The sequence below is a fragment of the Sceloporus undulatus genome, chromosome 2 (assembly GCF_019175285.1).
Source record: "Sceloporus undulatus isolate JIND9_A2432 ecotype Alabama chromosome 2, SceUnd_v1.1, whole genome shotgun sequence".
In the NCBI taxonomy this organism is placed as follows: domain Eukaryota; kingdom Metazoa; phylum Chordata; class Lepidosauria; order Squamata; family Phrynosomatidae; genus Sceloporus; species Sceloporus undulatus.
The window spans coordinates 218752615-218770629 of record NC_056523.1 but is presented as its reverse complement, the minus strand read 5'-3'; the positions used below and the strand labels follow the sequence as shown (position 1 = coordinate 218770629).

The following is an 18015-nucleotide window of genomic DNA, read 5'->3' as shown; positions in this document are numbered from 1 at the left end:
ATGTTGGGAAATTTCAGCATTCTCTTCTCCTCTCTCTTTGCTATTTAGAGCAAGTGAGGTTTAGGTAGTAAAGGCATTTCCTGCATGAGAAACTCTTCCTCTTCCAATGAGAAACCTCTTGTAATTAGCTACCCTTGAGTTAACTTTGACTCATGGTGACCTTCTGGATGAGACGTCTCCAAGTCCCCCTATCCTCAATCTCTCTGCTCAGGTCCTGCAAGCCTAGGCCCCTGTCTTCCTTGATTAAGTCCAACCAGCTGTCATGTGGTCTTCCTCTCTTTCTACTGCCTTCCACTTTTTCTAGCATCATTGTCTTTTGAAATGGTTTATTTTCCCTCATGATGTGGTCAAAGTATGACAGTCTGAATACCATCTTGGCCTCCAGAGAGTTCCAGCTTGATCTGTTCTAGAACCCATTTGTTTGTCTTCTTGACTGTCCACAGTATCAACTGTATGGTCATAAAGACCCTATGCAACAAAACAACCAAACCATGTGATCCAGGTCACTTCCTTTAGGAAATTACATAAAAAATTCTTCTGTCCTTGGAAGTCCCCTACACCTCTCCTTGAAAGTGAAGCTTTCTTCTTTAACCTGATCTATTCATTAGCTAGTTAGGATCTAAGCTCCCCATGCAATGTAAATGAAGCCATTAGTTAACTTTTCACTAATTGCAAGCTACTTGTCTTGTTGTTTTTATAAGTCAGTTTCAGTTGTCATTTCTCAGATTGGAGCCCTTTTCCCCCTTGTACTCTGCAAATGAAAGCGAATCTCTAACAGGTTTAGCTTTGATATTTTTGATATTTAAATATTTTGTTTACTATACAAAGGCTGACGGCTTATGAGATTTGAATTGCCCAACACAACAGCCCTGCTCAAATCTTGGCAACTCACAGGCTTAGCTTCCTTTACTGAGTCTATCCATATAGAATGTGGTCTTTCTCTTTAGAAATACCACCACATGAACAATCCTAACCTTAATATTCAATGACATAGCTTTAGATACCAGGATCTTGTCTAGTTCCTTTACAGCTGCCCTTTCAAGTTGGAGTCTTCTGATTTGACTGGAGTCTCCATTCTTATTAATGACTGAGCCAAGCTATGGAAAATCTTGAAATATTTCAACAGCTTGATTCTCTACTTTAAAGTCATATAAATCATCTGTGGTCATTATTTATGTTTTCATAATGTTCAACTGTAAATCTGCCTTTGCACTTTCTTCCTTGACTTTCTTCAGGAATTGTTCCAAATCTTTACTATTTTTTGCTAGTAGTATGGTGTCACCTGCATATTTTAAACTATTGATGTTCCTTCCTCCAGGTTTAATCCTGCTTAATGTATGATATGTTCTGCATACAAGTTAAACTAGATAAAATGCAACCTTGCCTGACCCCTTTGCCAATTGGAAACCATTCCATTTCTCTATACTCTGTCCTATCAGTAGCTTCCTGTGCTGAGTAGATTTAGTCCACAGGACAATCAAATATTGTAGCCCCCAGTTTTTCTTTATTTACACACAATGGCTTTGCTATAATCTATAAAGCACAGATTGATTTTCTTTTGAAATTCATGCTGTGCCCCATTAATCAATGTATATTTGCAATATGATCACCAGTGCCTCTTCCTTTCCAGAACCCAGCTTGGACATCTGGTATTTCTTGCTCCATATATGTAAAAGTCTTTGTTGTTGAGTTTTGAGTATCACTTTGCTTGCATGGGAAATTAATGCAATGGTCTTCTAGTTGCTGTAATCCTTGCTGCCCCCTTTTCTTGGGGACCAAAATGTATATTGAACGTTTCCAACTGTGGGCCATTGTTTTCCATAATTACTGACATATTTTAGTTAGAACTAGAGTAGATGCTGTCTCTGTAGGCTGTAGCTCTACTGATATGCCATCTGTTGCTGGTGATTTGTTTCTCCCAAGTGTTCTGAGTACAGCTTCCACTTCACTTTCTAAAACTGGAGGTTTGTCTTCATATGGTTCTTCTTTGAACGAATCTCTCACTCTTTCATCTCTTTTATATAGTTCTTCTATTTATTGTTCCCAACATCTTTTTTTTTGTATAGTGTGTTCCCCTGCTGTTCATAGAACATCCCCACTCTTGGTTTTAATTCTCCTTCTATTTCTCAGATCTTCTAGAAGAGATCTCTTGTTCTTCTTCTTTTGTTGTTATCATCTATTTGTCTGCATTATTATAGTAGTTCCCATTGTCCCTGCACACAAATCGCTGAACAGTTGCCTTCAGGGTTCTGACTCTATTTCTGTTACATTTTACTTTCTATCTGTCCTTAACTGCTTGTAGAATTTCATTGAGCCCTCTCTTTCTTTTTGGCTATAGATAGTGCCTTTTTGCATTAATTCCTGACAACATCCTTGACTTGAGTCTGGAGTTCTTCTGGTTCCTAGTCAATTAGGGTTAATGGTGCAAATCTATTTTTCATATTATCTTTAAATTCTACAGGGATGTTCCTCATGTTGTATTTTGGCATGATGGTTTGTTTAGTATTCTGTAGCTTTAGACTAATTTTTTTTTATATTTGTATTTCATAGTTTGTGGCGCGTTACAGACCTCCCCTCTGGGGCGGCCTGTAGGCACGCCTTTCCCCGGTGTATCAGGCCTCAGCTGCCAGACCGGCAGCCTCCGACGCCCTGATCTGCTGCTTTGCAGGCTGCGGGGAAGTGGTAAAAGGCTGCTTCCCTGCAGCCTGGAAAGGGGTGTCCTTGGGGCTTCAAGCCCCAAGGACACCCCGCGACGGCGGGGAGGAGGAGAAAGGGGCCGCTTGGCCCCTTTCTCCCTTGCGTTGCTGGGCACAGCTGTCTGAAGGCTGCGCCCAGCGACGCAAACCAGGAAGGAGCTCCGAAACAGAAGTCCTTCTTGCTCCGCGCAAAGGGCGCATTAAGTGCCCTGTCACGTCTGCGCCACCTCATTTGGAGGTGGCGCGTTCGTGATGCCATCATAGCGGCGGCTGTGTGGAACGGCCGCCGCCATTTTGTACGGACTCAGTCCGTACTAGGGTTAGGGGGGTGCGGAAGCACTGCCCCTTCCTAACCCTAGTACGTACTGAATACATACTTTATGGCGGTCTGTAACCCGCCTGTGTCACAGTCTGCTTCTCATCTTCTTTTTGAAGACACAATTGCGCTTCTCTGTCTTCTGCTTCCAATTATGTAATCTATTTGATTTCTCTATTGGCATCAGGTGATGTGTCCATGTATACAGTTGCTTCTTGGGTTGATTGAAGAATGTGTTTGCAGTGAACAAACTATTGGCCTTGCAGTAGCTCTTCTGCTTCATTTCTTTATCCTAGTCCAAATTTTCTTATAACCTCTGATTTTGCTGTTTCCTACTTTTGCATTCCAATGGTCTGTTATTAAGAAGAAGTCCTATTTTGGTGTGTCATCAGTTTCCTCCTGGACTCCAGCATGGAATCTTTCAGGGGTTTTTTTTCTGCCTCTGTAGTTGGAGCATAAGCTTGGATTAGCTTCATATTTACCAGTTCTGAGCAAGGTCAAGGTGTAGGCAGTGCCCTGTAACTCTAAGTAGGTTTGGAAGACACTGATTGTTTAGAATAGATCTAATTATTTAGATCTCTTTCAGTCTGGCTTCCAGCTTCCTAGGGTTGAGGCAGAAATTGCCTTTGTTGCATCCTGGGTGACTTATACTAAGGAAAAAAAATGGGGCTTTTAACCCCATTGTTTTGTTGTTGTTTTTGTTTTCAGACCACTGAAAACAACCTGGTATCCCTCCAAATTCTCTGTCTAGGATGGAACTTGGAGGCATGGTGTTGAATGGTTCCAGTTCCTCCTGAGAGGAAAGACCCAAATGATTGTGCTGGAGGACTTATGTTTTACCCTTTAGTCACTTGATACAAAGTTCCTTCTTGCTTTTCAATATCTATATCAAGAAGCCAGGGAAAGTTATCCATAGGTTTAGGTTAAGGCATCACAATATGCAAGTCTATCTTTTTGTTCCTCTAGTTCTGGAGCTGAATCCCTGGACAGATGCCTGGGGACAGTATTGCAATGGATGAGGGCTAAAAAGATGAAAATTAATCTGAACGAGACGGAAATAATGGAAGATGGCAGATTCAAAAATCTAGATGATGATGATGATTATTATGCTTTATTTATATAGCACTGTAGATTTACACAGTGCTGTACATACAAACAATAAAATAAATGTTTCTATCTTAATTTGGATGGGCCCATACTCCCTCTGAAGAGCCAGATTGCCATCCCTCCCTCTTTGATAACAGCAGCACAAAGTGTTTGGGAAGAGGCCCAACACATCTGCAGTACTGAGCTGCCAGAGCTGTTTTCATTTAATAATCAGCCTCTGCAGATCAAGCAAACAGCAAACACTCTTCAGCTGTTGGAAGCAATGTCTGTTACTCTTTGTGGAAGGTGCCCATGTCAGCTTGGAAATTCAGCCTTTTTTTCTCTAAACCTCTAACTGGATCTCAGCAACTCTTCTGCACATCTTCCTATCTGACTTGATTTTATCAACTTTCTTAGATCCCTAAGCATTGGATTGTTAATGGCTCACATTACTTGTGCCTTCTGTCTACACAAAGTAGTTTACAACACAGGTATGCAGTCTGGAAGTGCCTTGACATCAGATCTGTCTGTGGAAGTGGAGGTGACATCACTTATCGTGACTGCTTTTTGGTAGCCATGAAAAGCAAACCTAGCCACGGTGGTTATGTCCAGATTAGATTGTTGCAGTGCATTCTACATGGGGATCTCCTTGAAGATAGTTTTAGAAACTGTCATGGTTATAGAATGTGGTAAATGTGGGTAGTAAACCCAAGCACCCACTTCAAAGCAAACAGCTAGAAAAAAACAGCTAGTAAAATATTTTCAACTATATATTAAATTATCATACTGGAGTATATAAAGGACATACTGTGATAAATTTCTGAAAACAACCATGAGATATCTAGCTACAGAATGTGGAAGCCAGAACATACGTGGTACCCAGGTGCTCATATCATATTATATCTATTCAGAATAATTCACACTGAGCCCATACAGACAGGCCAAAATAAAGCTGCTTCAGGTCACTTTGAAGGTATGCTGTTTAAATGCTGCATGCGTCCTAAGAGGCCGGAAGCTGCGCCAAAGCCACACTCCAGTCCTAAGGACTGGAGTGCAGCTTTGGCACAGCTTCTGGCCTCTTAAGATGTGTCATTTAAACAGCATATCTCCAAAGTGACCTGAAGCAGCTTTATTTTGGCCTGTGTGTATGGGACCACTGACTGCCTTTTTAGTTGTGAGGTCACCTCAAGAAGCTGGACTCTAAAGCCCCCAAATGGCTGGGCCATGTTATCTGAAAAGCTGTCTACTACTTATATGTCTACTACTCATATAAAGGAGCCCTGGTTGACGAAGTGATTAATTGCTGGTCCTGTAGCCACCACATTTTAAGTTCAATTCTAAAGGAGGGCTCCAAGGTCCACTCAGCCTTCCATCTTTTTTGTAGGTCGCTAACATGAGTATCCAGCTTGTTGGGGGCAATTGTTTTACACACTGTAAACCACTTGGGGAGTGCTAGTTCACTGATGAGTGGTATAGAAATGTACTTGCTATTGCTAGTGTTATATGGACGTTCCCAAACATTATGATTAGCATTGGAAACCATATTCTCTGGCCCTCATCCATCACAGCAATTAAGCATTATGCTGGCAGCTATTCAGAGAGTGTGAGTGGTGAAGTGGCTGGTCTAAGACTCAGGGAGATCAGAGTTCAAAACCCTGACTCAGCCATGGAAATCCATTAAGTGACCCTGAGCAGGTCTCTCTCTCATCCTCAGAAGGCAACCGTGACAAAGGCGGGTTCCACACCTCCAAAAAGTATGTGCTTGGCACGTACTAGGGTTAGGAAGGGGCGTCCTTTCTGGACACCCCTAACCCTAGTACGTGCCGAGCACATACAAAATGGTGGTGCCTATTCTACATGGGCACCACCATTTTGACATAGCGGATGCTTAGCATCCAGATGTCTTGGCGCCATTATGACGCCACAAGTGCGCCAATGGCATTTTGCGGCATCATAATGGCGCCGTAAAAAGAAGCCGCTTCTTGCGGCTTCTTTTTGCTGCGCAGAGGAGCCACGCGGTTTGTCTGCTGCAGTTCCTTCGTGCAGCAAACACCAGCGCCGGCAGACCACCCTTTTGGGCGGTCTGTAAAGCGCCAAAGCCCTCTGAACAAATCTTACCAAAAAAACCCCAATGGCAGAGTTGCTACAGGGTTGCTATAAGTTGGAAATGACTTGAATGCACACAACTACTGGCAGCTATAAAGGATGACCCTGTCTCAATGGTGGCATCACAACTTTGGAACTTCCTTCTTAGGGAGGTATCTCTAAGTACATCATGGCTGACTTTAAAACAACACATTTATTTCAGTCTATACTTGGTGCCTAAAAATCCTTACTGTTGCTACTGTATCTGTATGTTTAAATGTCATGTGTTTTGATGTTTTTCAAATTATACAAGCTGCCTTATGAGGGCAATGCAACCTGAAAGGGGAGTCTGAAAAAAATCTTTTAAATAATGGCAAAGAAAAAGCCACAAGCAAAATTTTGTGTAAAGATGCAATATCTCTGAGTGAGAGAGGAAAACATTTACTCAGGAATAGATCTGCTGATATGGAGTCCTTTCCTGTCAACATATATGATGTTCTTTTGCTAACCATTTCTTTAGAGAGAAGTTTGCTTTTCCATAATTAAGACTAAAGAAAGAATCATGTAAACCACTCACCAGTGAATCTTCCTGGAATTTGATAAAAATACATGGGCTTTTCAGGGCACATCAAAGAACAGTTGCTAGTGTGAACTCACTAAATGCAATATCTGTGTTCAGCAAGCACGAGTAAGATTGCACCAGTTTGCTCAAGTCTTCAGAATCTGTGAGGCTGTAAATCTTACTTACTATCCAATCCTTCTTTGTTGACTATGGTTGTGCTTCCAAGAGCTTCATAATATTGTTGATTACTCATCAGGGTATGCATGCCAAGAATAGCTACATGAGAGAGAAGATAATAAAACAAAATATGCTGAGCAAAGTTACAGATTTTCCTTTCTTGGGAAAGTAAAATTTGGCCAAGACACACAGCAGCCTAAAAAAAGGCTTGAAATAGCACAAATAAATGGTTTTGTTTGGTTTATATTTTGAAGTCAAGGGGTTGAGGCAGAGCATAATTCAAGATGGCCCAGAATGATGGGTGAAGTTCAACACAGCTCACATGACAACATCAGATGTGAGCACATGTTTTTCCATAACCACGTGGACTGCATGAAAACAACTTTCAAGTAGCACCTTACCACATCATAGCATCCTTCTGGACCATTTCTCCATTTAGTGAGCCAGTTGTCTATGTATGCTGACAAAGGTTAAAGAGAATTTTACTGCAGTTGCTTAGAAATCTGGTAGAACCAATGATGGAAGTAGTAAAATTCTTCACACCATTTGACAAGACCCATGTGAGCTACCCACAGAATTTGTAAGGCCCTGACAAAAATGTTTAAGAAGCCTCTTTACTCTCCAAATAAATGAACAGCTGGAGTTTCTTATTTGGTTTTAAAGTTAGTTTACATTCTCACACCATCACTCTATGAAGTGCATTTAGAAGCATATAGAAACATAAATAAAGCCATATCCATCCTCAGAGGTAAATGATCTGGTATCATGCAGCAACACTGTACAAATGTAAACCTGACAGCAGTTTAGAAATGATATTTGCGCCATGACTGTAGTGTGATCTTAACTCAAAGAACGTATTACCTCTGCACTTTTAGTCAATTAGTTACACACACATTGTAATAGGTACTGTCTTGGAAGAGGTGTTCCCTCAGGTACTGTATAAGAGGCAAGAGGGGGATACTTTTACTGTGTAAGAGAGTGCCTGCGAACCATTTTTTTCCTATGTGCATTTAAATGGACATTAAGAGGGGTGCAATTAAGCAGAGATAGCTTTTGAACTGACTGAACTAGTTTTTTAATCAATCTTTTTTTACTTGATTGACATTATAATTCATAACATGCATCCTAGGAACTTCTAAAAAAGCATGGGTAAGCATGTGCTTTAAACATGGTAGGCCTAAGTTCTATACATGCAATTATCTACATGTGAAAATTCTTTAATGACCATTCAATTAGAGGTTCAGGCAAAAATGAGAAGCACACAAAACTTAAGACCATCTTTGCTGACACTACAATTTAATTCCTGACTTAAATTGCCCAAGAGTAGAATGAAGCCAGCATTACATGCCACCAATATGGAGTTCTCCCTAAATGGACCCATTTGAGGGCATGTGGGTGGAAACAGTCTTTATGAATCATGCAGGACTGTGATCACTCATGGTTTGTTTTTATGTCTGAGAGTCAGTCATAGGACAATAAATCTAGAACCTCACATGCTCTTGGCTCTAACACAGCAAGCTACATCATACACTAGTCCTATGCTTTGTCCCTCACTGTGACACTGAATCTTGGTGTCAGGATCCATCTGTGCCTAGAGACCCAACTCTTGTTTGACAGCTTGAACCTCCCCTGTTTCAGCCCTACTTGGGAAAAGGAAACTAGCAATAACACCTACTCTAGAGAAATGTCCTTGTGAGGCCTGTGGAAGACCTGAAGTAGCAATACATATTCAGTTAGGGTCTGTTGGCTGCAGGTGACCAGATGTCCTAACTGCAAAGGAGGACGAGGCACCGTGAAATGTAAGACATTCAAGGAAAGTGTAGGACATTCCAAAAGAAAAGCTAAAAAGACACATATAAATGTAAATTCATGTTTCTCACTCATGCTCAAAAAGGAGGACATTGTGGAATTCCTCCTGGACAGAAAGTTAAAATGTAGCACATGTCCTGGAAAAGGAGGGTTTACCCTATCCATGGGAACCCGGGTGGGCACAGTGTTAATGCTGTACTGCGCCACAAGGTTGTGAGTTTGATCCCCAGGCAGAAGCGCCAAGGGTGCTTCAGCTCCATGCCTTTCATAAATTGTGTAAACTACGGACTGTTACAGACTGCCAAATAAAGCTGCTTCGGGGTCTCCTTTGAGGTTATGCTTTTTAAATGATGCGTGCATCCTAAGAATCGGAAGATCACCAAAGCTGCACTCCCAGTGTTTAGAAGGGAGTGTGGCCTTTGGAGCGACCTCCGGACGCTAGCACCCATGCATCAGTAAAAGCATACTCCAAAGTACGCCGAAGCAGCTTGATTTGGCAGTCTGTAAGCCTGAGTACCCAGCTTGTTGGGGCAAATTGCGTCAAATTGTAACTGCTTAAGAGTGCGGATTTCACTGACAGTTGGTACAGTAAATAGTTGCCATGTATCTGCTTTGGCCAGGCCCACCTGGAATATTGTGTCCAGTGCTGAGCACCACATTCAAAAAGGATGTTGAGAAACTGGAGCGTGCCAAAAAGAGGTGACTAAAATGAAGTATCTGAAAACCATGCCTATGAGGAACACACTTAGGATCGGGGGATTGTTAGTGCTGGAGAGAGAGAAGGTTTAAGAGGTGATAGATAGCCATGTTTAAATATTTGAAAAAATGTACAAACAGCTTGTTTCTCTGCTCCAGAGCCTAGGACTGGAGGAAGATGCAAGCTACAGGAAGGAATTCCACCTCAACATTAGAAGAACCTCCTGGACAGTAAGGGCTGTTTCAACAGTGGAACACACCCTTCTCTGGAGTGGTGGTGGAGTCCTCCTTCTTTGGAGGTCTTTAAGCAGAGGCCGGACGGGCCATCTGTCAGTATGCTTGTATTGTGATTTCCTGCATACGGGGTTTGAACTGGATGGCCCTCTCCAACTCTAGATTCTAGGAATGTAAATGCATTGTTATTGCTATGGAGACATTCCAAGTACAGAACTGCGCCTTCTGACGCTCACTGCCTATATGCTTGGACCCACTACTAACGCTCAGCAGAATGAAGTGCAAATGAAGTGACAGCTGGAGAGGTGAAACTTTACACATGAGTGGGGAAATATTCCTATGAATATGCCCGGCAATCAGATGGAGTCACCCAAGTGCGCTTTAGTTGCTGGACTTCCAAAAGTGAATTTAAGTGTCACTTTTGATATTGCTTTGTATTGCAGCATAAGAGCTAGTAAGAAAGAGAGGAAGGCATGTGCACCGCGCATGCATATGCCAGAGGTAGGGAGAACCTGGCTTTACTTCCAGCGTGTTTTTCTTTCGTGGGTAGGCCTGAGATCAGCATGTCTAGTAACAAACACCTAAATGTTCACAGCCAAATATTCAGCCCCGAAAAGAACCAACATGAACCTATCTTTAAAACATTTGCTGAAAATACCGTTTGGTGTGTGCGGGGTGTGTGTGGGGGGGGGATAGGCAAATATTTCCTTTTAGTGTGATGAGTTCAGTTGGCGCTCAAATATCCTACCTTCAGTAATTTTCCCCATTCATTTTATCTTCTGAACCCAATATGTCACTAAGGAGCTGCGAACCCTGCGATCTTTACATACAATTCTGCTTCATTCTCAGCTTGCAGTAGATATCGCCGGCCTGTGAGACCTGGTTGCTGGCTCCCAACAGCAAACGTACTTAAGAAGGCTCTCTTATGGTTTAGGCAAGCCGGTAACAGTAACAAGGGTTTTTCAGAGAAGCTGGTCTCCGTAATGAGATTTTCAGTTACTGAGAATTTGAAGGTTTTTCGCAAGGTTTCAAGAATACCTCTGAAAACCATTGGAAAATTGTATCAAGAAATAGAATGCTGAAATTCTGGAAAGGGAGTCACTAATTTAAATCAAGCTGAGCCTGGCCTCTTTTTTCAAAGAATATGAAGCTCTTCTCAAAAGTATCTAGCAATTCTCTTAACAAAGGTTCCCGTGTTCCAATATGACTCCAGGACAAGAATAAAATCCTTGCAGAATAACCACTCTCTTGAAAAGGTTGTTCAGTATGGAATACTGTCATCTAATAGGTACAATAGCACTTTTCTAAATTAAAATTGGAATACTGGTCAAATAACAGAAGTTGTACTTTTACAATGGGTTAAGTGTGTGAATTACACATTTGGTGGGCTACACTGACATGGTTATCAGCAGAATCCATGTTCCGTGGCATCCATTTAATTACAATAAGACAGTCGAGCAAAAACTTAGCAGAGATGCAACCAGCAACCTCGTGTGAAGGCAATTAATTCTACTCTCTCTGCATCGGAAATAACTGCAGATCCTAACCAGGTCCAGTTCAAAGAACAGGAATACGTCCATCCCAGTAAGTGACAAGGATAGTACAGAGTAGTATATCATGCAATTAATAGGAAACATCCTCCTCTATGGAGGAGATGGACCGTTTTGTTTATTTCTTAATGTAAACTAGTAGTGTTTTCATGCAACCCCAGAATTAAAGCAACACTGCACAGGGTAATGTTTCTGGAGAGAGGAGGGGCACCACTATTCCGTTCTCTTTCCGGAACCTTCTATTACGTTTTTTGATGGTGTTTCAGAATTACTTTTGAGCATGCATCTCAGGATGGTATGTGAAGCATTAGACCAGGAGCATGTGCTGGCTGACACCAGCCTACAATTCAAGCACAAACTGAAACCCCTGCTGGATATTTAGTCATGAGCAGAGTGGCAAAGAGGACTTCCGTTTGCCAGATTACATCGGATGAGAGAGTACATAAGTGAGTAAGAAGTATCAAACGCCTCTTTTTGCCTGATCCAGGCATGGGGCTGGGCATGGACTTAAAGGGATCGTTATTGTACGCCTCTGTGCCCAACTCGGCGCATATGTACCTAATCTGGACTGCTGGCATATTCGAAGAACGAACTTCCAGTGTAATAAATCTGTTTAAACCAGTGCCCAGCCTGTGCTTGGAGCGGGCAAAAAGAGGTGTGTGATAATCTCCTAATAAGAAGTCCTGACCCCAGTTCACAATCCAGACAGCTTTTGCGAATACAAAATGACAAGCAGCAAAACATTTTGGGGCAACAGGACAGCGCAGCACCTAATGCACTTTGCATTCCTAAACAGGACCAGGATGAGGTCACGAGTGTGGTCTCTTACAGGCCTCTGCGACTTCTAATGTGATGGAGATGTCATGGGAAATGGAACAGACAGCAGGCTGGAAAAAACAGACATAGTTGAAGCAGGAGGGTAGGTTATGTGATAAGAAAAGGGAAAAAGGTCAGTGAAATGGTGGTTAATGTGCAATGATGGAAGCCAAAACAATTTGCACTAGATCCTCCCTGCTTTAGCTCATGCAGAGACAATAGTGAAAATAGCAATCATGTCACCCACAGCTTCATTATTCTGAAGCAGGATGTAACAATGCTCCATGTTTATATAATATATTATATACACTACTGCTGTTGCGGCAGGAGGAAATGCAGGGTGCTTGAGTATATCATAATGCATGTAAGAGAACTGGGTATTCTGGAAGGGGAGGGGGAGGTAGAAGTGCAGACATCATGCAGCTATCATCATCACACTCTAATGGGGCCTTAAATAATCTGTTGTCAGACAATAAACAGTAAACCCCCAATAAGAAAAGAAAGTATGTCAACAAGACAGAAGCTGCGGCGAGGACGGGGCCCAGGCAGGGAAGGAAAGCCTCCGGAGGGGAAGATTCCTCCCGCTTGGGCTCCGTCGCCGCCCCGGAGGAGGACGGAGCCCGGCAGGGGAGGAAAGCCTCTCTAAGGGGAAGATTCCTTGCCCGCTTGGGCTCCGCCGCCACTGCTGCGGCAAGGACAAGGCCCAGGTGGGGAAGGAAAGCCTGCTGAGGGGAAGATTCCTTCCCCACTTGGGCCTGCCCGCAGCGAGGAGGGGGGCCCAGGTGGGGAAGGAAAGCCTCCCCTCAGTGAGGCTCCTTTTCAAAGTAGGACACAAAAAGTGTCCTACATTTGAAAATGTTTGTCCACATTTGTCCCGGTTTGGAAGTCCTCACTTATGTCAACCCTAAGCCCCGCGAGGCGGCAGGCCACTTCCGCGGGCTCCTTCTCGGCCCATGCAGCCCCAGGCCTCTCTCTCCAGAGAGAGAGGCCTGGGGCCGCAAGGGCTGTGGGGGAGCCCGCGGAGGCGGCCTGCCCAAGCCCTTCCCTTTGGCCTCCGGCAGAAAGGGCCCCTTGGAGCCCATTCGGCCAAAGGAAGGACCGAGGAGGAAGGGCGGGCACACGCCTCCTCCTCCCCGCGGGCTTCAGTTGGAAGCTCCGCCCCCGGCATGCAGCTCCGCCCTGGAAGCTCCACCCCGGCATATGGCTCCGCCCCCGGAGGGTGGAAGCCCACCTCCGGCACGCGGCCCCACCCCAGGGTGGAAGCTCCCCCCCCCGGCTTCGACCCCCCAGTTGACTGGGACAGCAACCTGGCCCCCGGCTCAAAAAGGTTGCCTACCCCTGGTTATAACATTGAAGGTGGACCTCATTATATGATCTACTTTTAAAAAAAAAACAATCTTTCAATTACGGCTAAAACACTAATGTGTGCTAAGTTTGATATGTATTATATGTTTTCTTTTTCTTAAATTGTGCTTTGTTTTTAACATGTTGTATCCAGCCTCGGACCTTGAGGGAGAAGTGGGAAAGAAATAAATTTATTTTATTAATAATATAATAATAAATTTTATTTTTTATACCGCCCTCCAAAGATCAGGGTGGTTCACAGCATAAAATCAATAAAACACAGCATTTACAACAAGGTTTAAAAACAAATACACAGAAACAGAATAAAACCCCCGTTAGCCAGTCCTCTTTGCCACAGAAGAGGAAGGAGGCCTACTGGACTTTAGTCGGGGATGCAAGCGAAATAGAAAGGTTTTCAAATCCTTTCTAAATTGGGCCAGGGAGGTGGCCGAGCGGGGCTCTGTGGGCAAGTTTCCAAGGGCCAGGGCAGCGATGGAAAATGTCTTCGCGCAGTGGAGGTCAACCTAGCCCCTGGCAACCCTAAGTAGTTGCTGCCCAGATGTTCTGAGGGTGCGGGGCGGAATGTACGGGGAGAGGCGGTCCTTCAGGTACCTGGGCCCAAGCCATTTAGGGCTTTATAGGTCATCACCACCCTTATATTGTGCCCAGAAGCGAAGGGGCAGCCAATGCGAGCTTTAACACCGGTGGAATATGGCTGGCCTGGAGGTTCCAGTGACCAGCCTGGCTGCCATATTCTGTACCATTTGTAGCTTCTGGGTTTGGTATAAGGGTGGCCCCATGTAGAGTGCGTTGCAGAAATCCAATCTCGAGGTTACCAGAGCGTGTACTACCGTTTCAAGGTCCTCTGGGCCAGGTATGGGCGCAGCTGGCGAATAAGCGAAGCTGATAACAGGTTTTCTTGACCGGCGCATTCACCTGAGCAGTCAGGTGAAGCGACGAGTCAAGAAGCACCCCCAGACTGCGCACAGAGTCCTTCACAGGGACGTGACCCCGTTCAGGACAGGTGGAACTACCGCCATCCTGGACCAGGGGAACCATATCACAAGTACCTCCATTTTCTCTGGATTCATTGAGTCGGTTTTCCCTCATCCAGCCCATTACTGACTCCAGGCACGCCATGAAGGAGAGACGCCATCCTCAGTCACTGCATCAGTCGGAGACATAGAGAAAATTATTGGGGTGTCATCAGCGTACTGATAACCCCGCACCCCATGTCTCCATGATCTCTCCCAGCGGTTTCATGTAAATGTTAAATAGCAGGGGAGACAAATGGCTCCTTAGGACCCCAGTTCTAAGGGCCCTCTCATCGGAGCACACGTCTCCCCAGCTGCACCATCTGGGACCTCCGAGAGAGTTAGACCGGAACCACTGGAGCGCAGTGCCCCCATCCCACCTCAGCCAGGCCCCCAGAAGGATACCATGGTCTATGGTATCGAAGCCGCTGAGATGTCCAAGAGCACCAACAGGACACGCTCCCCATCGATACCCAGACAGAGATCATCGACCAAGGCGACCATGGCGTCCAACCCCGTAGCCCGCCCGGAAGCCAGTTTTGAATGGGTCCAGATAATCCGTTTCATCCAAGACCGCCTGAAGCTGGATTGCAACCACCCGCCGCACCTTCCCCAAAAATGGCAGCACGAACTGGCCGATAATTATTATGTACCAGGGGGTCGAGGAGGGCTTTTTTAATAAAGGTTTTACATGGCCAATTTTAGTTCAGATGGAAATTGCCCTCCCCAAGGATGTATTAATAATCCGGCGTAACAGTAAAGTTACCACCGGTCCCCCTGGGCCGCTAACCATGAGGGACAGGATCGAGAGAGCAGGTTGTCTTCCGAACACTTCCGAGGATTTGTCCACATCATCGGTACTTACCAACCAAACCGATCCAGTTTAATAGAGTCCACGGAGGCTCTGGACGCCTCTACCCTAGGTTCTGCTTGAATGTCGGCGTTAAGACCTTCGCTTATCCGAGAGGTTTATCCGCGAAGAAGTTATTAAATTGGTTCAGCAGGCCTTAGAAGGTTCAAGGATCGGGTTCAGGGCAGGAGGGAGCTGAGTTAGCCCCTGACTACCCTGAACAACTCTGCTGGACGCGACTCGCGGACGCGACACGAGCACATAGAACTTAGAACTTATTGTTATTGATGATCAAGTTGTTTCAGTCTTCTGAACAAAAAGAGTAGTTCTACTCCTTTATGTTTTATCTTAGAAAGTTGGGCTTTTGGTAGGCTCAGAAAAGGCAGAAGAGCCAAAGGAAAAATACAGAATGACAGTAATGGACAACAGTATCAAGTGGATAAAAAAGAGTCAGCAAAGAATGATGGTTTCTACTTGGATTTCAAATAGATGGAGTCCTGTTATTATAGCACAGCATCACATGGTTGGCACACTTGATGTAGTAACTCACAGTGTCATCTGTCCCATGACCTCTTCCTATACCATAGAGAATCCGTAGTCATGTTTTTTGTACTAATGTATTAACAAAGGTAATTCCCATATATCGCTGAATGCAATGACAACAGTTGTGACATAAACTAGTAAAATTAAAATTATTATTATTTTAAAGAATATTTTTTTTTTTTAATTAATTTTTAATTTAATTTAATTTTTTAAAATGGGACTTCTCCTTCCCTCACACTGAGCCTTGCCTCACTCACACCACTCTTTGTGTTTTAAAGGGATGCAAGTGAACCCCACAGCCCATTCCGCTAAAAGACAGATGTTGTGAGGAGCGGTGGTGTAACACCCTCAGGGAGTCATCTGGTGTGGCCCACACACTCTGCACCCACTAGTGATGCCCCTGGTTATTTTCATGTAAATACGGTGTGTTACAAAAAGAATATAAAAAATGTCCCTAGATTTTTGTATTTACCTGCAATGTCACAGAGTTCAGCATCTGAGGCATTGCTAGTGCTTCCTCCAGTTCTGGTTCCAAAGTTACACTTTCCAAAACAGGATCACGCTTTTTGCTTGGGAACCCAAATTTTTCCTAGAAAATAAATACAGTGGTATCAGTTCATTCCTCCAGGCTGATAATCATTACAATGAGTACAAAATTCCTGCTGGTGATAGCAAAGCCCTGCTCATTTAGTAGGATGTATAGGATTGGAAAGAAAAACATACCATATAAAGTGAAATTTTACTTACACATAATTATACATTTTCTTTGGCACAATTAGCAAAAACTTAGGAGATAGCAGGTATGAACATAACATCCTAAGGGCTGAATAAGATGTCATTTTAATTGTATGGTGAGCAACCACAACGGGTTGGAAAATACCAAGTTGCAGTGGAGGATTTTTCACATGGGAACAGGGTTTAACTCCCCCCCCCCCCAGCAAATAAAAACAGTGGCAGGGAATGAAAATGCCCTCATTGATGCCAGTGGGAGATTTCCCCCTAATGCTTACATGCCATGCTGGGGATGGGTCGTGTGGATGATTTTGATATTAGTTCCTAAGGCAAAAGACTTGAAACTCTGTTAAAAGGAAAGATATTTGTACAATTGCAGTTGCTAGGGCTGCAATATTACCATATTCTGGAATTACAGTGCCAGGAACCAGTTTAGTCATCTGTTGTTAACAGTGGCATCACTTGGGTTGCATCACCTGGTGTGATAACTCATGGTGTCACCCCTCCATTAACCTCCATCATACCATACCATATTGAATCTTTAGTAATTTTATGTACTAATGTTACTCATAAATCGTAATTCCTATATATACTGAATGTAATGGCAATAATTGTGACATAAACAAGGAGCAAAATTAAAATTAAACCTTTAAATACAGTAAATGCCGACAACCTAATGTATTTACATGTAGTTTCATGTGTTGAAGTGAAAATTTGGAAGATAATAATAATAAAATAATTTCTATACCGCTTTTCCACATTGACAAAGCGGCACAAAACAGAAGAAACAATATACACAACAAACACAAACCACAATGTTTCATAACGGTAAAACTATATAAAAAATTACAAATACAATTTAAAAACTATTAACAATCAAAGCCAGCTGAGCTGATGCATGAGCAATACATATAGGGGGGAACACATCTGCCAAAGCACATGGGGAAAAGCTTGACGGAGAAAGGGTCTTTCTAGTTTCTTAAAAAGAGATCTAGGGAGGTGATGGAGCGGGCTCATCGGGAGGGTATTCCAAATTTTGTGGGGGCCGAGATAGAAAAGGCCCTTTCGAGGTCGCCACATATTCGCAGTCAGAACCCTTACAGTTCTTCCGAGTGTGCGAGGCGGATTATATGGGTAGAGGCGGTCCTCCAAGTAACCTGGGCCCAAGCCATTTAGGGCTTAAGGTAATAACCAACACCTTGTATTGCGCCCAGAAGCGAATAGCAGCCAATGGAGATCTTGTAAGATGGTGTTATGTGGTCAGCCCTGGAACAACCAGCGACCAATCTTGCAGCCATATCCTGCACTAATTTGAAGCTTCCAGTTTGGTACAAGGGTTGCCCCATGTAGAGCGCATACAAAATCCAATCGAGAGTTACCAGAGCAGTATCATGGTTTCAAGGTCCCCCCCGGCCCAGGTAGGGTCGCAGCTGGCGATCAGCTGAAGCTGATAACAGGTGCCTCTGACCGTCGCATGCACTTGAG

The 18015-nt window shown here is 43.8% G+C and overlaps 1 protein-coding gene across 1 annotated transcript in view; it reads right to left on the bottom strand.

Moving 5' to 3' along the window:
- Positions 1-18015, bottom strand: part of TMOD1 (tropomodulin 1) — a 55665-nt gene that overhangs the window by 13348 nt on the left and 24302 nt on the right. The window contains 5 exon segments of the mRNA XM_042452323.1: positions 1180-1264; positions 6884-7021; positions 16271-16306; positions 16309-16358; positions 16360-16387. Coding sequence (XP_042308257.1) covers positions 1180-1264; positions 6884-7021; positions 16271-16306; positions 16309-16358; positions 16360-16387 — 337 coding nt within the window.